At 44.2% G+C, this 25084-nt stretch overlaps 1 protein-coding gene across 1 annotated transcript; it reads right to left on the bottom strand.

Annotated features, from left to right (window-relative positions):
• Positions 1 to 283: 283 nt before the first annotated feature.
• On the bottom strand, positions 284 to 10591 carry LOC102714425 (oxysterol-binding protein-related protein 1D). The gene is made up of 9 exons (XM_015842783.2): positions 10022 to 10591; positions 9312 to 9668; positions 8597 to 8681; positions 6825 to 7273; positions 5617 to 5772; positions 5152 to 5460; positions 1622 to 1966; positions 526 to 680; positions 284 to 399 (listed from the first exon to the last, which is right to left on the bottom strand). Exons 1-9 carry the CDS (start codon positions 10409 to 10411, stop codon positions 321 to 323), a joined length of 2325 nt encoding a protein of 774 aa, XP_015698269.2. The 5' UTR covers positions 10412 to 10591; the 3' UTR covers positions 284 to 320.
• Positions 10592 to 25084: the final 14493 nt, after the last annotated feature.

The raw sequence follows: 25084 nt of genomic DNA on the forward strand, positions 1-25084 counted from the left end.
CACCCATCACTCCATAAAAACTCATCCGATTGTACAATGTGCCAAGAAGCAATGAAGCCCTACATTGTGATGCGCAAATTTACGATGAAATCTGAAATCTCGCAACCCCACCAGTGCCATAACTATCATCACTCTTCAACCAGTACACCGCTAGATATTGCATTGCACTTGAGAGTCTAGGAAACAGCTAAGTACTCGTGAGATGCTTCCATATTTGGAGAACCAAACTTGAGCAAATTTAAATGCACATAATAGCCTCAAAATCAGAACAGATCTTCTGACCGACAATAAAATTATACTCAAGCTTTCTGATTAATAACCTACCTGGTGTCCGAATTCCTACAAACGTAATCTCGCTGTGTGTTTACCAGTACATCTCTGCTCTCTGAATCCAGTACACTGGCACACATATGAACATCGCTTCAATATGTATATATAGCCGGTAACATACTTTTTCTTTTTCTGTAAAGATATATGGAATTGTGGATACTACACTACACAGGGAAGAAGGGTAGCTATGACAACCTAGGTGATGCGCTGCGCTGACCGAAGATGTCTGGAATCCCATTCCAGTTCCCCTTCTCCCTTGCTTCCCAGTAACCACCGATGTAGCGGTAGCTGTCGTCATCATCCTTCCTAAACCACCTGGGTTGCCATCCTTTCTCTTGTAACTTTCGGGCCTGCAAATTTTAACAGTTTTCAGCTAACTGCCCAAAAACGAATGAACCCGAGAGAAGACATGAAACACTACTACATGTAATTATGTCTTAAATTGTACTTTGCGTTGCATGGGTAGATGCAGGGGTAGGACAGTCTCTGGTATGTGGTCTAGCTGGCCCACATTCTGACTGCAAAACCTTATGGTCCCATTACACCAGATGACCAGAACTGGGGCGATCCCCCTATGCTTCTAAAAATTGTAATACACTGGCAGGGTGGCATAATCAACAACTGAAGTACTCCATCCGTTTCGCAATGTAAGACTTTTTAGTATTGCCTAGATTCATATGGATGCTAATGAATCTAGGCATATATATAAATTATATACTTTCATCAATTAATAAATTTAAGCAAAGCTACAAAGTCTTACAATATGAAGCGGAGGTAGTAGATTGTATTACAAGAACTTCACAGTGACCTGAGCAAGTCAAACTAGATACATATGTAACTGAACTTGAAATGCCTATTGCTAAATTATGTTGGGCTCATAGAATAATTAATGAATTCAATTGTATTGCGAATGCATAGTTTCTCACAGCAGTAGCACATAAGGGATGCAAAACATTTTTGGATGGCATAATAAGAGTATGTCCAATTCAGAATGTCAAATGAGGAAACTTGGCAGCTTTTGATGGCAAATAAGAAATTTTATCATTAAAGAACCCTTGAGTAGGTTACGCTAGCACTACCATAATTCAGGAGAGCTTCATTCACAGTATGACAGTTTCAGTCCATATGGCATTTTCTTAACTGTCTATGACAAGAACAAATAAGTACTATGGAGGCATGTTTCATCATTACATAACGGATGAAACTTCATATGCCTAAGAAAATATGCCATGGCAAACAGAAGCAAAAAACATATAAAGACAAAAAGGAATCAAAACATAGGTTGGAATACCTGTCGCTGCAGTTGTTCAAGCCTAAGTTTCTCTGCATTAGCCATCTCATATTCACCATTTTCAAGATGCCTTTGATCAGGCCTCAGACGAGAATCAGTAGGAGGCAACTTCTTTGACAGGTGAGGTGTCAATTCATTTAGAGAAATTGCAAAAGGAGAAAGATTGTATCGTGTTTGGTTCAGAGATTTGTCCCTCTCCCACAAAAGAACTGCATCTGTCATTGGGTCATACCCCTTGGGTTTTGTACTTGGATCCCCAAGCACATAATACATAGCTTCATCCCACTTTCCGATAAACATAGCAACTTTCTGCCCTGTTCTATTATCTTGCACAAATCCATGTACCTGAATGAGCAATTCAAACATTTTATTGTGGGAGGTCGGGAACAGTCGATCTTATTAATATATTTATCAAACCACAAAAACAAACTACTAGATATGAGATAAGTTTGTTATGGACCAAAGTTCACAACAGTACCACTACAACTGAAGCAAGATGTGATAGCTTGAAGGAGTAAGGGCTAGATGAACGAGAATGCTTAATATAAGAGTAAGGTGGATAAATAACAGACCAGAGAACTTTGTTATTCAATGCAGTAAAACTGATAATACTACATAAGGGCACTCCCAATGCAAACCCAAGGATATTTTTTATCTGTATTTATTGCTATGCCATATAAGCAATGTGCTCATGTGACAGGTTATTTGTTGAAGAGAGACAAAAATAAAGAAACTGGGTCGAAGAAACTAGTTCTAGATTAAGATCCAGTATTTTCACGTAAAACAAGAGTGCTTGTGAGAGAAACAAGTGGGCCATATGATAGCAAGATATAAAAGTTGCATTGTAGAAGATGGTTTCTTGACACGATATCCTAGAATATAGAAACCAACGTAGTTTCTAGCACTGTGAGTGCCCTAAGTACTACATATAAACATTTATCCACCTAAATCAACCTACCCTTAAACCATGCAGCATACTATACACACTAATCTAATGCCATTAAATGATTAATTAAGTACATAATCTGAATAAAATATTTGACCCAACTAGTGTTAAGAAGCACATGTGGCCAACCAAATAGTGCTCCTGTCCACCTGTCATAGCTAAGCTCCTTGGACCCTGCAGCAGTTGTTACCCCCAGGGCATTGGCATGGGTGTCATAGCCCTATTTGGATTATGAGTGTCCGATTTGGCAAGTTTGGAGACTTCGAATTCACTGATTTATTCAATATATATATTCTTAAAAATATTATATTATCATTTATTAATACATAAAATAGATGGTTGAACATTTCAAATATACTATCCGCATTATTGTGCACAAAGTGTCCCATTGTTTTGTGTCTTGTGCCACTACATAGTGATGTACTCCATCCGTTCCAAAAAAATTCATTTTAGCTATTGTTTGACAAACTAGTGTTAAGGTTAAAAGACCAAAGTGCCCTCATTGAAAAGAAAGTACTATTGTAAAGTAGTGGTAAGGGGTATTGAAAGAATAAAACTTCTTGATTTCAGACTAAGGGTAGGTAAGAAGGTACAAATGAATTCTTTTTGGGAAAAAGTTGAAGGGCTAGAAATGAAGTCATTTTAGGACGGAGGGAATACAAGAAAACACACACACAAAAATAAAGCAATACAGTAATCAAAAGGTGCATGCTACAAGTACACTCTCAATAGCGTGCTGCTATCCTCTCCCTCAACAGCAAGCCTGAAAAAGCTACAACTATTCGACCTCTCTGTGGACTTCCTCATTCTCAATTTCTCTACCTTTCTTTACCTCCTATAGCAAGTCACCAATATCATTCATATACTTTGCACACACTGCAAGCCCCTGAAACTCCTCTCTACTTTGGACCCACCAAACCCGCGCCAAATGCTTCTCATCTCATGTCTTATGCGTGTCAACATGGCAAAATCTTTTGCATCTAACACTCGCCTGTCCTTCAGACATAACATTTTTCAGATGCAAATCCATTCAAATTAATTGCACCCCATTAACAAAATAAGCACACACCAGCCAGTCAGCCACAATTCTCTAACATGTATCCAAAAGCAATGTTACCGGAACTCTCAATAGCGTGCTGCTATCCTCTCCCTCAACAGCAAGCCTGAAAAAGCTACAACTATTCGACCTCTCTGTGGACTTCCTCATTCTCAATTTCTCTACCTTTCTTTACCTCCTATAGCAAGTCACCAATATCATTCATATACTTTGCACACGCTGCAAGCCCCTGCAACTCCTCTCTACTTTGGACCCACCAAACCCACGCCAAATGCTTCTCATCTCATGTCTTATGCGTGTCAACATGGCAAAATCTTTTGCAACTAACACTTGCCTGTCCTTCAGACATAACATTTTTCAGATGCAAATCCATTCAAATTAATTGCACCCCATTAACAAAATAAGCACACACCAGCCAGTCAGCCACAATTCTCTAACATGTATCCAAAAGCAATGTTACCGGAACTCAATGTCAGAAATGTTTCTTTACCATGTCAAAACACATCAGACGCAGGATAATACGCATGACACTGGTCTGCCAGGTCCAAGGGAGAGAGGGAGGAGTTGCAGCGGCTTACAGCCACTGCAGTGTACATAAACATTGTTGCTGACTTTCTATAAGAGGCAAAATGTAATAGACTGATAATGAGTCTAGATAAGAGAAAAAGTTATAGCCTTTTTAGGCTTACTGCACACGAGAGGATATCAGCAGACTGTAAAGAGAGATTACCTATAACATGCATTTTTTATTTATTTGTTGCTTTCTTTTCTCCTTTCCAATACATCACTGTGCAGTGGCACAACACAAAGCAATGGGGTCATTTATGCATAATGCTGCTAATATGACAAGTGTTTTAACTGCTTGACCAACTATTTCATGTGTTAGTATTTGACACCATTATATAATATGTTTCACACATTACATATATTATGTGAATCCTCGAATCTTAGTTTTCCAAACTTTGTTAGACCAGACACTCAAATTTGAGTCAGACTCGAGACATGGGCATGTCAGGTAAAGCACAACCTATAGATCTGGCTGCCTAAGTTTGTACCATGTATATAAAAGTATGGGCAATGCACTGATCAACTCCAATTAAAAATGAGAGGTGCACCCATCTTTTGACAAATAATTGCATAGACAAGATTTAAGCAGACCAGGCATGGCCCTAATATGTGACTTTTTGTGGGTTGAACTGACTTGAGTTAAAACCTCAACCAAAAAAAGGTTAGAAAAATGCATTAACATCCACAATACCAAATTAGTTTCAGTGAATCCACCATTGAATATATTTTCATAGGATATTTATTTTGTATTAGAAATATTGTTATGTTTTTCTATAGAGTTAGTTATACCTGAAGAGGTTTTAACTTAGGACAAATCTAAAGTGACTTATAATATGAAATGTAGTACAAAAAAATGGATTGGATTCAACAGATCATATATCTCCAGTGATCAAACATATATTTTAGAAACATACATTTTATTGCAAATCTATCTACATATTGCATTGAAATACAAAATACCTGGTGTGGGTTTCGATCAATTATTGACTGCTCTTTGAATTTAAGCTTGCAAGAGTAGTCACCACTTCCTTTGATGCGCATTGTGCCATAGTGGTCACAATAAATTTTGCCTATTATGATATTGTATATGGAAGTAGTCACTTTACTCCATTGAAAGGTTTCCCCATCATCAAACTGGAGGGTTAGAACACCAATAGGATCAAGCTGAATTGATCGACCCCAAAATTTCCCTTTCAGATTTGAATCTCCCCAAAACTTCCAGCCTCTTCCTTCACAGTGACATGCAACAACCATTGGGTGATGACTGACCTGAAAGATGCATTAACACACAATAGGAATATTATTTTAATGGGCAAAAGATTTTGTACTTCTCAAATTTTGCACAAGACTAAGAAAAGCAACGCTCAGAACTAGGAAATAATTTACCAAGGAATAGAACTCCATGCTCTTAAATAACTACACAACCTTTTCAGAGAAAAATCGAAGTCCTTTATCTGGATAATCAGCTTCATATGTTTCACCCAGTAAAGGATTGAAGGGTTTGCATTGCCGACCTTCAGTTGAAGCATAGCCTGATACTGCAAATGCCGCAACATGAAGTGTCCTCATCAAGCTATCGCCCTGCATTATATTTAACCAGAGTCATTTCATTACAAAATCACAAGGGGAAAGTACCCTTCAGGCACAAGGCAAAAAGAACATTGTACAAAAAAAATAGTAAAATGTTGATAATAACCGTAAACCTGACACAAATAGGCTAAATTCTTTAGACTTTGCTGACATTTTTTGTCAGATTAAAGAAACATATCAAACATTAATATGTTTCCATTAGGTACTTTACTGTGGGCATACAGTAAAAAAGGCAATGAGAACCACTCACATAGCACAAGTCTGACAAGGTAAAAGAAGGCCATTCATGTAAACAAAAGGAAGACACAAACATATGCAAAAGGTGATACAAAAGGATAGTACCATGCAAATACTTAAGAATTCAGGAAAAAAAACTAATGTTATAGCCTGAAAAACAGAATATTTCCTCCAAGACTTTTGTTTAAGGTTCTGGTCTACAGTGATGACAGATATTTGAAAACTTCATATGAATGGTGCAAACAATACACAAAAAAGAACAATAGAGTTCGATGTCTTTGGCCTTGCATACGAGTGACTGATATGAATACAACACCAAAAATGATTTCACTCAAGAATAAACTTTTCTCCCATATTGTATCCTGTTAAACATATCAACCGATTTTCTGAAAACCAACAAAACAAGCAATAGCTGACTACTCTGAGTAATCATGAATAAAATCTAAGCACAAAATGGAAAATGTTTCCATAATACACAGAGCACTTTCGATTGATAGGAAAATGCATGTATCAACACATGTATCTTGAAACACATTTCTCAGCCAAAGAGATTTCCATCTGGTTTTTTGGCATAAGATAGAATGGCCCAATTAACTTATTGACATGTGCAGCACAGTAACACCAGCCCAATTTAATAAACTTAGAATTTTATCACATGTTCAAGAATCAAATTTCAACAATAAATCTGCAAAAGTCTCATGTTGTCAATAGATAAAGAACATAGGTGGAAAGATTTTAGAATACTGAACAAGAGTTATTTCACACCAAACTTGACATAAATAGTTGGGATGGATTATCATTTATACCTGTTTTCCCCACTGCAGAGCATGATCAACCAAGTAAGAGTACTCAAGATCTTCGAAACATTTTTGCAAAGAGGACAGTGGCTCGTTAAAATAAACAGGTAAACAAACACCTGAGAGATCTTTTCCTATATTTTCTTTAATTATTGACCATAATCCTACAGGGCTTTCTTTTTCTTTTGGCTCTGGTAACTTATCTCGACGTTTAATAGAGGGATACTGAGTAGATTTGACAGCATTTGCAGCAGGGTCTAAATGTTCTAATCCATTGCAGCCATTTGCCAAAAGTTCTCTCCTTCGACATGAAACACTTCGTAGAGACTCCACAGACAAGAAGTCTCTTGTATCAAAGTACATCACTTCATCTTCATCAGTTTCAGCATCTGCAACTTGACTTGCAGTGTCTGGATCAGATTCGCTTGCACTCCCTCCTGATAAAACTGAATAAAAATCTGCCAATTAAGCAAGCAGGACAAACATCAGCTCAAAGTTTAGGAATCAACCAGGCAAATTTAGTGCATGGAAAGCAACGATGATGTCTTACTACTGCCAATGAACAGAAAAAAAAATCCTTATTTTACACGATCAGATGTACATATTGATCATAGTCTGCAAGCAGCTGACAGTACAAATGGATATCTATAAAACCATGTGAATGTACAGCATAACAGTACAAGTTGTTACAAGATGCAGATCAGACATCTGAATCTAACAAGGAAATACTAGCTGAACTAGGAAATACTAGCTGAACTATGTATCAATCCCAGCCATATTCATTCCGTCAGATACATTGGATACCATCAAATTACTGTGACAATGGTTGAACAGCAACATCTAGCCTACAGTGGCATATTTCCCATAAAACATATAGAAGCAAATAAGTCAATACCAGTCTATGCGCCAAAGTTCAACGAAACACAAAATGGGCATATGAAGGTTGCATTCGTTTCTATAGCTTATCCCCATATTATTCCTCAGCTTTTGCGCGCACGCTTCCCAACATGCTAAAACGGTATGTTTTTTTGCAAAAAGTTTCTATATAGAAGTTCACCTTTCTAAAGTAGATCTTCAACTTTATAGTAGTTAGTTTCATCATTTATATCATTAAGTAGCTATCAGAAAATCGGATAATCTTTCATCCATGAAAAGGACACCCTGATGTTATGAACATATCCATCACAAAAAAGCACATTATTATCCATTTAAAGGTGTATAAATCTGTCAGACATCTTTGAGTAGTTGCGTGACAAGGGTGGGCATGGTCCATGAGGGCACCCTGCTGGTAGGCTCCATGGTGGAGATGAAGAAAGACAACAGATTGATGGGAAAAGCAGCGGAACAAACAAGACACTTAGGCCAAAGGGACAGAAAAAAAGGGCACACAAAGAGAGGGTGACAGACATATGGGACGAAGATTTAAATGACCTGGTTATTCACTGCTTGTTGAATTCAGATAATAACTCTCAAGTCCCTACAAAGATAATTAGGCATATTGTATGCAGCCAGCATATAAATAGATACTTGAATGCAACTAAGTATTACCTCCATCCCAAAATAAGTATCCTTATAAACTTAATGTTGCTTCCTCAGAACTTTTAATCCAGCAACAATGTTTATGTCCGAACTATATTAACATGGTTATGTTGGTAATTCCCTTTTCTTTTGAAAAGAAATACTCACAATAAAAGGTGATTTGATTAGGAAAGAATTGTCACATCAAAACAGAGAGAGCAATCAAAATCAGAATAAAGATTTGGATGAATGAGATTACTAACCACTGTATCTGCCGTTAGCATATCCATATGTTTCCCTCTCCTTAGTTTCATGAACAACAGTTCTCTCCAGCTCAACTTTCTCTGTCTGCACCCAGAAATGGACCATTTTGGTCCTTAACATTATGGTCAAATTTTTTTCATCTAAAAATAAAACATTCATGAACTAAAAGTTAAATAAACGGCAGCCTGTAATAAGGTTACATAATTAGAGTGGGTTATGTCACTCTTTATTGTCAAACCAAGCAGATACTTCAGATTAAGCAAATGTTTTATTCTGCTGTAAATCAATGATTGCCGATACAAATATATAAATATGTTTAAACACAACTAACTGGTTCTCATATGAATGCAAAGGACTGCAGATGCAAACATCCCATTTTTATCGAAATGATTTTACATCCACGAATAGTCCGGACTGATGTTTACAAAATACTGATTGTATATAAAACATGTCCAGCACAAAAGCTCCAGGCCTGTGTTACTATCTAGCATTAAGAAACTAAGACAAACAGTTAGATAGCCCACTTAGTATTTTCACTAATTACAAATAATTTGTCATGTAAAATATAGAGTTCCAAATGATAGGCCAGGTTTTGTACTAAGGGAATAAGTTATATCATACCTACTACAGAAGTTTCGAGAACACATGAACACATTATAAGGAGTATGGTAAAAAGTCATCACCAGATAAAGAAAACTACAAACAGAAATCTACCTCCAGTTGTCGGAGCCGGTCTACCAAAATAGAATACTGCTGCCGCTGTGACATCATCTGGTTGTGCACTTCCAGAAGCTCAGTCATCATAATAGACTCACACTCCTTGACCACTGTTTCATTCAGCCCCTCCTGCAGCAGCCTCACCCTCAGTTTCTCCGTGGACAACAAAACATCCGAAATGGAACTAAAATCATTGCTCGTTAGTGTCCGTGGGAAGCGATCCTTTGCCGCTTGCAGAGCCTCTATCCAAGCATTCCTGTCCTCCTCAGTTTCACACCGTAAGTGTAATGTCTTGGTTCCACTGAATATATACAACCTCTTATCATCTGACTTGCTTGCGCGGATTGACGAAACCTGAACACCAGAGCAGGAAATTCCTTAGCAATGCTGGCCTTGTTCCTCTAGAATTCTGCCACATGATTCGAATAATTCCGCAGTAATGGTCAATTTCAGCATTAAACTATATTCTCTGCAACAACGCAAGCATATCTATGACCAAGCCTCTCTCACATCACATCTCATCAGTCGAAAAGGTGAAACAAAAACAGAAAAAAATAATAACATCATATTTTTTTAAACCTAAACACATCTACCCCACTGCGAATACAATACTCTCCGCCCAATCATTACCCGAGCAATGCCGCTCCAAAAATCTCACTTCCCCAAGCCGCAAACCCAATCCAATGGGAAGCCAAACTGGGCCATACCTTGAGGTGTATCTCCCCGAACGGCTTCCACTGCTTCCCCGCCGCCGCGGCCTCCTCCCGCGCCCGCCGCAGCGCGCCACCCTCCCCGATCACCCTCGCCGCCGCCAGCGACACCGACTCCCCACCCCCTCCGACGCGAAGCTTGTAGTAAGAGAGCACCCCGCCCTCGAGCACGAACCACCTCAGCCGCCACCCCTTCCCGTAGTTCACCCACTTGTGCAGCACCCCCGCAACCGCCTGCGCCGCATCCAGCGTCTCCTGCACAACCGCCGCCGGCGTCGGCGCCGTCGGCGCCGCCGCCGCCGCGGCGAGGATGCGCGGCGGCTGCTGCTGCTGCAGCTCGACGGCGCTGTCGAGCGAGACCGGCGCGATGCAGCAGAGCGGGTTCATGGAGCCTCCCCCGCCTCCCACCCTCCGTCCCGGATCGGAGCCGCTCAGAGGAACGCCGCGCCGCCACCGCCGCCGCCGGCTAGGGTTCGCGAGGCCATGGAGAGAGAGATCGCCGCGGCGGAGCACTAGCCCGTACCGTGGCTCGGGTGTGTAGGAGGCGGAGTAGTAATGAGGGCGAAGTGGCGTTTTGGTGGCGATTAATAATAGCGACGGCAGCAGCAGCGGAAGCCAGAAAGCTATTGAAGCGAAGCGGAGTAGGAGTAGCTAGCTACTAGTAGTAGGGGGATGGGTCTGGGTGGGGAATAATTCTGGTGCGGAGAGAGAGAGTGACCGGCGGGATGCCGACGTGTCCCTCACTGACACGCGGGCCCAGAGATAAGCCTGGCCCCACGTGTCGGCGTGGGTAGCGTGCGTCGCGGGTGGCGGTGAGGGGGGAGGAGGAGGTGGATGGCGACCGTTGGGTACTGGCGCGTGGGCCAGAGGAGTTAGGCAGAACCCACCTGTCGGTGAGTGGAAGCCGTTTTCGATTTTTGTACGCTTTTGGGCTTGTTAGTTCTCAAATTTTTTTTCAAAAAACATCACATTAAATTTTTTTACACTTAAATAAAGTATTAAACATAGATAAACTAAAAAGCTAATTACACAGTTATGAAAAAAACTTGAGACGAATCTTTTGAGCCTAATTAGCTCATAATTAGTCATAAGTGTTACAGTAACCAACATATGCTAATGACGGATTAATTAGGCACAAAAAATTTGTCTCGCGGTTTCTAGGCTATCCGTAAAATTTGTTTTTTTATTCGTGTCCGAAAACCCTTCTAACATCTCAACATTTAACGTGACACTTTCCTAAAAATTTTTAAAAATCTCAACACCACCTTTGTTTTGCAGGCGATCCATCAACGTCGCTGGGCGGCCTCCCTCGCTGCAGCGCTGCGCAGAGACGCAGACAGACAGCGGCGGCAGCAGCAGTGCGGGGGCGGTGGGGCCCACCAGGGGAAGCGCCCACCACGCTACGCTGTCTACCTCCTTCACTGACAGGTGGGGCTACGTAACGCCCGGACCCACCGGTCATCCAGGGTGGCTGCAGCGGCGTTCGGTGGGCGTACGCTTTTGGTGGCGGGGAGCGTCGAGAAGGGCGATCGGGATCGGATGTGGGCGGCGGGGAGGCCGCACGCCGTCGTCCGTCGTGTGGCCGGGACAACGGAGCTAGGAGGAGTTAGCATGTATGGACACGTGGCGGAAGGCGAGCGGTGGGGGAAGGATGGATCGGTGGTTGGGGCAGGCGCATGGCGGCCGCTGCTGCGGAGGCACGTGGACGGGAGGGCGTCGGTGGATGGCGGGACAGGGCAGGGAGGGGGAGGACTGGAGGAGGGATGGTGAGTGAGCGCCCGCTCGAGCTGTGGTGTGTGGGGGTGGGGAGAAGGGATGGGAAGGGTGGTGGGGATGGAAGGATGGACGGATTGGCCTGGATCGTTCGTGCCCCGGGTGAGCCCGCGTCCGTCAGGTGGCCAAGTGGTACTCGGCATGGAAGTAAAGTAACGTGGCGCTCAACCTGCACGGCTCAGGCGCGGTTTATTTCATGCATATTACCGTAATCTAGATTATTGATAGGATTATCATAAACTAGAAACTAAAAACTAAAGTATTATATCCGTTCCTAAATATTTAACACCGTTCACTTTTTTATATACGTTTAACTATTCGACTTATTCAATTTTTTTGCAAAATATGTAAAACTATATATATGCATAAAAGTATATTTAACAATAACTAAAATGATATAAAATAACTATAATTATGTAAATTGTTTGAATAAGATGAATAGTCAAATATGTATAAAAGAGTCATCGGCGTCAAACATTTACAATGGTAGTAGAAAGAAAAGATAAAGATAGACAATTATTTTAAAGTATTTAAAGATAATGATTATCTAAAGCTATCCAATAATCTAAAATATATAACTTTTATGAGCTTATTAGTTTATAGTAATCTAGTCTTTAGATTATAATAATCTGTTATAATAATCCATCGGTTTATTTCCGCTTAGTTCTAATAAGTTATATTATAATAATCATAAGTTGAATCAGATACGGCACCATCTCAACGTCTCGAGAAAAATAGCGGTAGGTTTGGAGGGGGTAGAAAATATGTACAACCTCCGATCCTAAATATACCTCATTTTAAAATATATTTATCTCTAAGATTTAAATTTTATATCATAATATAAATATTTTGAACTGATGTTTAAAAGGAAATCTAGAGGGTCATTGTTTAGCATTTTCAGAGAGAAAACTTAACAACATATTTACGATCAAAAAATAATTTATGAATGATATTTTTATATGTGTTCTAAATATCTAAAAAGTCAAAACTAAAAGGTAAACTATAATGAAAAAGTCAAAATCACCTCAAAATTTAAGATTAAAAATTCAAATTTTGGCTTTTAGGCATAAGCAAAAATAAAAAGATGAGGTTGATAATCAATTCAAAATTAACCATTGAAGTACTAAAAGAAAATCTTGGTTTATGCTAAGCGATATAAAAATGCTTATATTTTAGAATTGACGTATCATTGATTATGTTAACTTAGAAAATGATTGATATGACTTTTAAGTTAATTTTTCGATATATTTTTTTAAAATATGTGGTTTAACGGTTCAGCAAGAAATAGTATTTCTTTTCTCGATTTGTCTTCCTAGTCCAATGTGGTTTAATTCCATCCACCGAAAGATCCGGAAAGAAAAGAAAAACAAAAACTAGAAATAGAGAAAAACATGAAATTAAACAATTTGCTGCATCAGTGGCATGTTATGAAAGGGACGTGAGTTGAGTGGTAAAAACAAAAGACGTAAAAATTGAATGGCGTATTATTATCTAATTTCTTTGGATTGCAAAGCCCTATTTAAAGAATGAGAACTCTAATTGGCGCCCTAAAGTACAACGGTTAGTTTAGGTTCAAGCAAATCTCGGGCAAATGTCCTTTTCTCAATTTCAACGGTTGGATTAATGTATTTATATGTTGAACATAAAATAATAAAAAATTAGAAAACTAAAAGGCGTGTTCACGATAATCCGCACGTAGAAGTACTTTAGAACGGGGCGTACATTAGATTTCTGTTTTTGTCTATTATGATCATTTTTAATATTTGAAGTATATTCAGCGGCAATTCTATATTATGAAGTTTGGTAGTATCAATATTAAAATTTTGATAACAAAACACACTTAACGCCCCATTGCAGGGATATGTGTAGGATACGATACCGTAAAACAAAATTTCTACACGTAAACTAAGGACTATACGAGTAAAGAATCATGGATCGTTACCATACGGCATGTTGTACGATGAAAGAATCTGCTGAGAAACATAAGAAATGTCAGCGATCTGACGCATGTCGATACAGAGAAAGCAGTCGACCTTCTCCTCCACACGCATGTACCTCATACTGCAATTATGTCAATCAACACCATAATCTAATAGTGCCCTCTACCTGTATCTACACGTCTAGAGAAGAAAACGTTGTGTACAAACGTGCTAGCGTCCACGTGTCGCTAGCGTTTGGCTCGGGAAGAGGACGGCTAGATTTTTCACATAGGCAACTAGCCTCCTCGTCCGTGTATATATAGGATCCAAAACTGGGTCTACAAGGCCCACAGGAGTCCTTCCCGAATCCCTATCGAATTGAGTTTGTATTGGAGCAACATCTAATTCCTCCATTCCTGCCCATTAAGTATGTGTATGTGGTTTATCGATACTCGGTTGCAACCCAAAACTCTTTTTTGGTCCATGTGCTAACAACTGCTCCTAACAGACGTATGGACTCATCAAGCAAACATAAAGATCACATCAGCTGAACCTATAGTGCATCTTTATATTAATCATTTTGCCTCACGATATTGATTAAGCTGAAGGCAATATATTGAAAGAGTATATCAAGGCCTAAAGGGGGGTGAATAGGCGATTTAAAAATTTAAACCTAAAAACCAGAAGTTGAAACTTTTAGAAGTTCCAGTCAGGGCTTCGGAACTTCCGGCCTTCGAAAGTTTTGTTGATCTTCGGAACTTCCAACGGCACCGGATCTAGAACATGAAATGAGTAGATCTAGCCAACCAAAGCACAAATAAGCAAACTACCTCCAAGTTTTGTACAATCAGCAACTAGAGTACGCACGACAACCAAAAGCAAAGCTCGAATCACAAGTTAGAGAGATTTCACCACAAGTAGGCACGGAGACTTTTTTCGAAGTTCCAATCCTTGAGGGGATTGTACTCTCCGTTGAGAGGCTTGAACTTGAGCCGGGTTTCCACGACCCTTTCCTCGGGGTTACACTTGTGCACTCCCCCTCACTCGAAACCCAACCTTCACAAACATTTCCCAGCGCTCTACAAGACTTTGGCGGCTCAACGAACGACGCCTAGTCATCTAGGTGTCCTCAACCACCAAGAGTAACAAGCTTGCAACGAGTTCTTGGGGATGAATCTAGTGCTCAAGAAATTTCTCACAAAGGCAACACCAAGCACTCAAACCAACTAACTCTAACACTCACAAAATCCAAATCGCACAGATCCGTGGAGAGGAGGAAGTGAGAAAGCAAGACTCAAAGTGAATCTCAAGAAATACAAAGCCTAGGGCAAATGAATGAGCAATGTGAGCAGCAACCCTAGCTTGGGGGTGGGAGGGGTATTTATACCCCCACTCAATTAGGTCCGATCTAGTAGATTGCGTTTGTCAGATGGTTTGTATCAGATTGATGTATTTTACTCATTGTTTTATCGGAGTACCAGCCGATAAGTTACCAGCCATCGGCTCATTGGCTTGATAGCAATCTAGATCTGTTTAGTATCTATCCTAATATTGCTAGGTTTAATCTTAAACTGTCTCGGTTGGGTCCGATCTTCTATGATTATTCTTAGAAATCTAGGCTAGTTATTTTATAGATCTTGGTTGTTTGTCCGCCGTCTATAGCCGATGATTTTTGCCGATCTAATGCTTGTCATATTTACATCAATAAAGTAGCCGATTGCTTTACTGCATTATTTCTATACCAATCAGCTCGATTTAGTTAGATCGATAGTTATTTATGTGGCATCGGCTTATGAGGATTACATGCAAATTGGTTTTAGCCGATCGTAGCAAATGATTCATTGTTTATTCCAAGTAATTCGTTGGTTTATTTATTAGCCTTATCGATCTTCATGTTTCCTATAATCATATCGTGCTTGACTGCATACTGTCTTGGTTAAGTCCAATCTCTGTATGTCTAGTTCGACCTAGTTATAGGGGCTTGTCCGATCGACTAATATTATAAGTGAATTGGCGGGTTATGTTGGTCTAATATTTATTTTAAGTTTCTAGCCGATCCAAGTGTTTTATAGCCGATCGTTCGTCCTATCGTCTAACCGTTATAGCATCAACATCCGATCAGCTAGATTATTAGTTACCTATCGGCTCGATAGCCGATCGGCTTGTTTTACCGTTCATCTTGTCAGTTGCAGTATCAAACTGACTGCACGCCCGCGCATATTCTAAAAATTTAGGTGCTGCACTGGGGCTGTCTATGATTGACTCCCAGGCCTACATGTGTGACCGTTGATTGTCATTTTCAGCGTGAACAGGTTCTTACAGAACTGATTCTGACATCTTCGGAACTTCCGAAACTCTTCTTCGGAACTTCCGTGATTCTTACATAGCCGAATCTGACCTCTTCGGAAGTTCCGTAAACACCTTCGGAACTTTCGTAAATTCCAGCACAAGTTGAAAACGATAGCAAAAGATACACTTCAAATATATTTCCGAGCATCAGATTCATTCATAGAATTCATTTGTGCACCCCTCTTTATAGTACAGCATTACTAGTCGACTCAAACTCAAAATAAATACACACGCCAATACGAATATACCGATTTTATTCTCTTTTCACGTGGCCGGCGCAACAACTTTTCTCATGAGTACTAGATATACCTTCATATTCTCACACAAATCATTAGTCCTCATCATTTGATTGTCATTAATCACCAAAATAAATTAGGGGCCTAGATGCACTTTCATATATGCGTAATCCTTTCAATAGCTCAATCATTCACTCAATCATGTAATAGTTTTCTTAACTTGTGATTGACTCCGAGGGATGGCATCAAGTTGGGTAAGGGGCGGGTAAAGGGTTTACCTGCCTGCGTGAGTATACCCGCGGGTATAGTTTCGTACCCCACGCCCACGTCCACCGAGTACCCGTCGGGTGGCAGTTACCTATCGATCAGAGACAAAATATCACATCATAGTGATCATAGTAGTAAGAATAATTCAAATCTAGCACATATTTCCACCATACCAACAAGAAACGATATATATCAACTAATTAGAGCAAATAACAATGTTACATCTCACATGCATATTATTGTCCACTATGTTTTTTTGCTCCATGCACATGCATATTATTGGAAGTCTGAAATTCACAAGTCACAATAGTATTATTATTATTCATAGTAATATTTGCTTTATGGTTTTCTATGGACCAGGCTACTTTACATGTTGCATGAATGTAGGATATGTGTATTTTTGTAGGATTGCGGGTACCCAACCCATGTGTATCCACGGACGAGATATCTTACCCATGCTGTCGGAGCGTGAGCTCCTCAAGCGGGAGTCGGTGAGACCCCCTTTTTGAGTTTGACCCAGGGGTGCAAAGTCGGGGCCTGAAAGCCTTGATGGGAGCAAAAAAAGTAAATGCGCATTAGATCCCAGGGGGGTCGGGCTCTCCAACGGACATGGAAGAGTTAGATAGGTTTAGGCCACCGTGAGGTGTAATACCCTACCCCTGTTGCTTGAGTACCATGTGGGTAAATGTGTTACAAACTTATGTGGAAAAATCCTCCTCCTTGTCTGTTGGCTAGGGCCTCCTTTTCTACTTGCAAGGGGACACTACAACAGCCATGATTCCTAAAAATGGCTATTGTATAGGTCATCATTCAGCTATGACGTCCGGTCCCATCGGTCAGAGGGTAGGCGATGTGGGCGGTGCTGCTTGGAACTCGACGGTACGAACAAAGCCACCGCCATTGCCTACTAGCAACCGTCTGTCGCATTTTATGTGACGGTGATGGAGGGGGACAGGCCATACCCGCGGTGACAGAGATGTCACAGTGCTATCAGGACAGTCTGTCCTCTCCCACCTTTTCCATGAAGGAGAACAAACGGGGGGCGTGTGCCTATGCCGCATTTCATGTGGCTCGGGCGCATGGTCGCGCTCATCATGAGGGAAGCATGGTGCGTCAGGTGTCCTCCCATCGCATTAAATGTGGTGGTTGGGCCCCGAGGTCACCCCTGACGCGGGTGGACCCCGCCTGGCGCCCCGACCCCTCCGGCAGTCGTCCTGCTAGCTCTCTTTTGGGCTCGACCCCTGAGGGCGCGCGATCTCCTAGGCTCAACCCCTTTTCCCTCTTTTCCTTGGGGATTTGGGTCCATGGGCCCACAGTCATCGTGCACCGTCCGCGCATAGGGGATATCCCCGGGCCCATATCTCCAACACATGCGTATGCCCAGCGGGTACGAGACTCGTGGGTACACATACCTGCGGGTCCAACTACCATCTCTATTGACTCCTCAATCACCTTCGGCATGTTCATGCACTTTCATAATATATAATATCGAAGGGCCTAGTGATATCTCTTCAATGGAGGAGCAAATCTCATCTTGATTATTCACATCCCACTACATCTTTTATAGTATGTCCAAAAACTATTTTTATAACTACATAGTCACGAAGTTGTGTTTATTAGTCACTGAGCAATTGACTATCTTAAGTCTAAGAATTATACATAAACACTCAATGAGAACATTGATGTCGCATCACATATAGCTCTCACGGTGTCTCACGTTGATTCTACTCAACATCATGTTCTCCAACATGTTTCTACATTATCGATTTGGTATCTCCATACCATGATTCATGAGACATGATCATCAATCATTAGATATGTTGATCGTTTAATTACATTTGTTCCTTATGTGATATTTGATCAGGAATCTTTGAAGAAATAGTAGTATACAACATAAAGAGTCTCATGAACGAATCACATATTTATTAATCAATAATAAGTTATCTATCTCAACAATAATTCATGATAAATATGTATATATAGTACGTGATACAATCATTTATATGATTGCCTTTAGGACATATCAGTAACAACCATCTAGTGTGGTAGTGTGGTGTGCATGGAGGACCGAAGGAATGGCAAAGATTCCTAAACCCTATTCGTGATTCACATTCATAAACAATTATATGAAAAATCTAACATGGAGGTGTCTTTGATGACTTGGCAAACCTGCAATTTAAAAGCTTTAAAGCTGGCGGGCTGGGCGGATGCTCAGATGGGCCACGTCACACAGATTTTCTCAGCTGTTCGATTGGCAATAGGAGGCTGGATGGGTGGGGGCTGGCCGTCATGATGTGCGAATTGGTGCTTTCATGCTGGGCACTCCCACCGTGCGCCACGCAGCCGGTGATCGCAAGGTTCGCACCACTTGTGCTCCCCTCTCCCTCGTCATCCGCCGCTCTCAGCCGCCCATCGCTCTCCGGCTTCCGCTTGCTCGTCATTTCGCTCCCAACATGCTCGCATGCGTTGCGCCTCGTTCGGTTCACCTACAGACGGCTGGCGGTGGTGCCATATGCTGTCGCCCCGACGCAGATCTACATGGTGCTACGGCGGACCTCAGGTCGACGGAGGTCGAGACAGCGAACCTCGGCCAGCTGCCAGTGGAGCGGGTGGTGTGGCGATGTTGACGTCAAAATGTGATGACGTGTCACACACGAAGGCATGAGAGTCACTTCTCAGAACACTCCAATGCAAGACCTAAATTCTTAGAAACCATATGTGCTAGTCAGTTTGATCCTATAACTAACAAGATATAAAAAAAAAATAGGAAAAACTGTTAAACCTAAAGACTCTATCGGCCAGACAGCCAATATCGCTTTAGGACCCTAGCCGATATGTTAGACAATCGGCTTTATAGGAATTTCATGGTATAACGTGAAAACATACCTTATTGGCTGAATTATGACTATGATAACGACTAAATAGCTCAAGTGACTAACTTATCTTAAAAGATCGGACTTAATCGAGACAATTTTATGATTAATTAGTCGATCGGACCGATTTAAGCACTTATCGTACATGCAATCAGTAGCCGATACGATGTTGATTGAATTAAATATAATAAAACTAGATTACTAGACTAATCACCAGCATGAAACAATAACAAATAACTGCATGCATATTTATATTAAACCTAGAAAATCGGACTAACCATGCATGAAGTTAATGTAATATTGCTATATACAGGGAATTCACTATCAAACCAGCATAATCCCTCAACTCATCTATTAAACTTATTAGATCACACAAGTTTCTATTGGCAGATCGAGCCAAACTTACATAGATCGGACCAAACCAAGACAATATGCAATTCAATTGGATATGACTATAGAAAACATGAAGATCTACAAACTTAGTAGGCAAACCGATGAATTACTCAGGATAATGCTGGCTAGAACCCCAACAATAAGATTACACGAGTACCCGATCCAATCTGCTAATATGAACTTGGGTAACTAGATTGATCGGACTAAACCGAGGCAGAATCAAGTTTACTACGCTCATAGTGATAAACCGAACAAAGAACTTGTAGAACCTTGATCGAGAACCTATTACTCCTTCAAATCAAGAACAAATTAAAAGCATCAATAAGCCTCTGATAAATCATCGAACAACTAAATAGGAGATCGAACTAAATCGAGACAGTCCTATCTAGCCAGTCGATGAGATGACTATCACGAACTATATTGCGAAGCTAACAAACCTCGCCCGAGAGCTCGCTCCTGTCGAAAAGGTTGGCGATGCGCCGAATACGTGTTGATCATATGAGTGGTGATGTCTTTACAAACCGTGGGGTGCTATACTTATACCCCGAGAAACTAACTAACTGGATATGGATATGTATCTAATAACAAATTTGTTACACACACACTCTAATTAGAGATATTATCTAAAACAAACGCTAACTTACAAATAAAAGGTTTACACGGACTCTATCTTTGTTTCCGAATCTATATGCATGCTCTTTTTTGAGTCAATCGGACTCCTTTTCCAATCCGACTCATATTCTATCGACTGAATCCGAGTCGTTTTCCACCTCTTCATCAGTACGACTGCTCTTCGTTCTTGTCCGATTCGGTTAGTACTCCCTATAATTCCTCCAATGGTTATTTCCAAATCCCGGCGTTAACACATGCCTCCCAATTTTGGAATGATTTTATCGTTCCGAAATTGTGTATGTTATAACCGATTTTATCCATCGGGTCATTTTTTGTTTTAATTGCACAGTCTTAACGACCACCACTTTCCCCTCACAGTGTTTAACGGTCATATTTCCATTGGCTTGCTTTATAAGTTTCCGCATGTTTCCCGATTCCGCCATTCTCATCCTTGCTTGTGCCTTCTTCCCTGAGCTCCTGTGAATCCCTCGCGCTCTTCTTTTCCTTCATCTCACTTCCCATTGCACTAATCCACCTTCGCCCAAATCATCGCTGATGTTTGAGTTTGTCCCCGCCTGGCCTCTGCATTTCTGCCATTCAAAACCCAGACAACTTCCAAGCATCAATGGCTTCATCGATGTCACGTCCTGAGTTTTACCCTAGCCAAGAAATAATTAAATAATGCATTAAAAATAATTTGTTAATTAAAGTTCAGGAGAAACTCAGTGTAATAAATTAATTTAATTAATTGGAAGCTTTTCGGATGTTCTAAAATGTCCCGAAAGCATTTTAAATTATTAACAGGATTTATATTTGAATTGCAGTCAATAAAATTTGCTCAAATAAACTTAATAAAAATCGGCAAAATTGGAGGCAATTTCTTTTTTTCCCTCCTTCCTTTTTCTTTTCTTTTTCCCTTCTCCCTTTTTTTCCCTTTTTCCCTTCTCTTTTTCTCTTTTCCTTTTTTTCTCTCCCTTCAGCCTCCTCCTCCTCTCCCGCTGGGCCGGCCCAGTCCTTCTCCCGGCCCAGCTCGCCCCTACCTCTCTCCCTCCTGCACCGGGCCGAGCCAGGCCACGGCCCAAACCGCCGAGCCTCAAGTCCTCTTCGCGTCCCTCTCCCTCTCCCAGGACATCGACAGGTGGGCCCCACCTGTCGGGCCCGTCTAGCTCCTCCGGCCGACACCGACGCTTTCCCCGCCTTCGTCGGAGCGTCGTCGCGCCGCCGCGCCCATCGCGTCGTCGTCGCCTCCCCGAGCCGCCCGGCGTTCCCATCGTGTCACCGCCGCGTTCACCGTCGGGCGCTGCTCCCCGTCGTCGGCCATCGCCACCGGTCTCCACCTTCGCGCCTTCGCCCGCCGGTCTCGGCCATTGTCGGTCATCCGCCGCCCCACCGTCGTCGTTGTCCACCCGGTGAGCTCTCCCCTTCCCCCTCAATCTCTCCCTCGGCGCTCGCCGTCGCGTCGCTCCGCGTCGCCCGACGTCATGTCTTCGCGCCTAGCCGCCACGCCGTCCGCGTTGCGCCACTCCCCTGTCGCACGCCACCGCTCTCCGCCGCCTCGCCGTGGCTCCCGTCGCGTCCCACCTCGCCGTGTCGCCATGGCCGCGCGTGCCGCTCGCGCCGCCGCACCCACTTCGCTTTCCCCGGTCGCCGCCAAATCCGTCGCCCGGCGTAACCACCGCCCCTCTTCTCCCGGCGCCACCCCCTTTCCCGCGCCCGTCACCAACTACCTCCCCGCCCTACGCGCCGGCCACCAACATAAATCCCCTCCCTGGCCGCCACTCGCTCCCTTTCGTCGTCGCCTCTACGCTGCCGCCCTTCTCCGCCTCACCCGCGCCCGGCCGATCCCGCCGCTCGAGCAACGACGCCCCCGCCTCGGGATGTCGCCGATTGTCGCCACGGAGCGCCGCTCTCGTCGCCCGTGCGCCGTTGTCATTGCGCCGCCGGACACCGATCGCTGCCTGAGCGTCGTCATCCTCGCGCCCTCACCGCCGTCGTCCATCGGTGAGCCCGCTCTCCTCCCTTCCTCTGTTTCTTCGTGCCACCGCGAGTGCGCCCCGCCGCTCACCGTCGGCCGACGTCCTCCGCCGCCACCCGGCCACCTCTCTGCTCCTTCTCGATCGCGCGTGCCCGTCGTCCTCCTCCGCCCGCGACAAAGCTGCACGCCGCCGCGTCAGCGCCTATGCCCGCCTCGCTCTGTGCCGCAGCCGCGCTGCGCGTCGGCCTCGCCGTCACCCTGGCCGCGCTGCGCCGTGCCACCGCACCGCCGTCGCCAGCTGCTCGCCGGGCCGGCCGCACCCGTCGAGCCGCCCCGCCTCCCCTTCGTGCGTGCGCCGTTCACCGTCGCCGTCGGGCGCCGTTGCCGCCGTCGGCCATGCGCCTCCTCTCTTCCTTGGTCACCGCCTAACCGCCAATCCTTAGCACCGCCCCTCGCCGCGCCGTCGGTCGTCGCCGCCGTCCGCTGCCGTCGCGCCGACGTCGCCGACCACCGCTCGCCCGGCCGCCTGCCGCCTAACCGCGCCGCCGCCACGCCACCTCCTCCCACGTGCAACCATTGCTCCGCTTTCCCCCGGTCGCGCCGTCGCTCGCAACGGTCACCGCCGATCCCGCCGCTCCGCTCGCGCCGGCCCAACAGCCATGCCGCTTTTCCCGTTCGTGCCGCAGAACCACCTCCTCCGCGCCACGCGATGCAAAGCCGTCGTTGCGCCGACACCGCCGCCAGTCCCCGGCCGTCGTCGCCACAGTTTCCCCCTCCCTCCATCCTCCTCTGCCTCCCCGCGCACGCGCCACGCCGCCAAGCCGTCGTCACGCGCCGCTCCTCCTCCTCTCCCCGGCCATGCTCGGCGACGCCCCGGTCTCCCCTCTCCTCTTTCTCCCCGACCCTCGCCGCCGCGTCGCATGTCGTCACCGCCGTCCACCACCCTCCGCCATCACCGTCACCCTCGCGACGCCGTCGCTGAGCTCCCTCCGCCCACACCCGTGTGCACCCGCGCCGCCGGTTGACTCGCCGCTGCGCCGCCTCGATCCCTCCGCCCGCCACCACCTTCGTCTCCGCCTCCTCCATGCGTGTGTGTGCCCCAGACGTCACCGTCGCCCCTCCGCCCGTCGTTACCCTCGCCTCGACGTCACCTCCACGACGCTGCCCCGAGCCGCCGCCGGCCGCGCCTGGGGGCGTTCGCGTTGATGGTCGTCCTCGCCGCCACGGTTCGCCTTGGTTGCTCGACGTCGTGCCGCTCGGCCGATGTCGCCGCCACCCGATTCAGTCGCACGCCGCCGCTCCGAGCGGCACGCCACCTCTGCCTCGTCCACGTCGACCCGCTGCTGCCGTTCTCATCACCGGTGAGCCTCTCCCATTCTCTCTTCCTCCCTCTTTTTCACTTCGGCCGCCGTCGTCGACCAGTGTGTCGCCGTCGCGCGTGCGTGCCGTTTGCCGCTGCCGACGCACCCTCTTGGGACCGCCTCCATCGCCTCGCCGTCGCCGCCGTCCTCCGCCGCCCTCCGCGCCGGATGCCGCCGCCCTCCTCCGCCCGGCCGAAGCCATCCTCCCCCTCCTCTCTGTTCTGTGTGGCCGGCTAGTGGGGCCCACATGCCAGCCGGACACCCGGCCCTCTCTCCCTTCCCAACGGGGTCCACCCGTCAGCCACCCCTCCCTTCTCTCTCTCCTATCCTTCCCGGGCCCACGTGTCATCCCCTCAATCTCTCCTCTCTCCCACTGACAAATGGGCCCCAGCCGTCAGCCTCCTCTCACTCCTGTGCTGACGTCATGCCTCTGATTAATTGCGCAATAAATCAATAAGGTTTTCTGTTTAGTTTAAAAACACAGTTAATCTTCTAAAATTCATAAGTAATTCATCTAGTCTCCGTTTAGGTCCATTCAAGTTTCATTAAATTCATAAAATTGCCAAGAATCCATTAAAAATAGTTTCTTTCTCTGTTTTAGTAGTTTTATAGCCTGTTTTGTTTGTTTTGCCTTGTTTGTCGTAGGTTTTTCCCCCGTCGCAGCGCCGTTCGTTCCCGAAGTCGTCGCCGAAGTTCCTCGTGGGTCTAAGCAAGGCAAGTGGCACCCTTCTTTGATCATATTGAACCTACGTTTATAAAATTCCTCGCTTTACATTCAAACATGCATTGTTTTATGCAAATCTATTTACTTTACTTATCTATTGGGCAATTACCTATATATCCGTTGATTCCCATTTATTATTATTGTCATCCCAGGGTTAATTTGACTAGAATTAGGGTTAGTCAATGCTTAGCCATGCTTAGTTCAACTAGCTCACCAATTCTTATTTGATTATTGATTAAACTTTGATAGACCTTTAATGGTTGTAATCATTATTAATCTCCCGTTGAGGATTAATACAACTAAAATATTGCTTATGGTGAGCTGTGGGTGCATGGTTTTGAGAGTCGTGCCCATGGCAATTAAGGACCGGTTCTCGGGAAACCCTGAAGGTCTTACACGTACTAACCACAAGCTAGAATGGGCAACGGTGAGACTCGTAATCTAGCTTGTCCCTATTCGACGTACCAAGGCAAGGGTGAGCGTGATGGAGTATGGACGGGCAATCGTGGTGTAACGAAAGCCTCTGCTGCTTCCGGATTCACCAAGGCACAAGAGGGGACTGCCCGACTTGGTGTAAA

The sequence above is a fragment of the Oryza brachyantha genome, chromosome 12 (genome assembly GCF_000231095.2).
Source record: "Oryza brachyantha chromosome 12, ObraRS2, whole genome shotgun sequence".
Taxonomy (NCBI): Eukaryota; Viridiplantae; Streptophyta; class Magnoliopsida; order Poales; family Poaceae; genus Oryza; species Oryza brachyantha.

What these genes read in the sequence shown, in the direction of transcription:
- LOC102714425 (XM_015842783.2), bottom strand. Translation starts at nt 10,411, where the DNA reads ATGAACCCGCTCTGCTGCATCGCGCCGGTCTCGCTCGACAGCGCCGTC. An exon ending in TCGGGGAGATACACCTCAAG is followed by an intron (nt 9,669 to 10,021) that starts GTATGGCCCAGT and finishes TCTGGTGTTCAG; the next exon opens with GTTTCGTCAATCCGCGCAAG. An exon ending in TTGAACAACTGCAGCGACAG is followed by an intron (nt 681 to 1,621) that starts GTATTCCAACCT and finishes TAAAATTTGCAG; the next exon opens with GCCCGAAAGTTACAAGAGAA.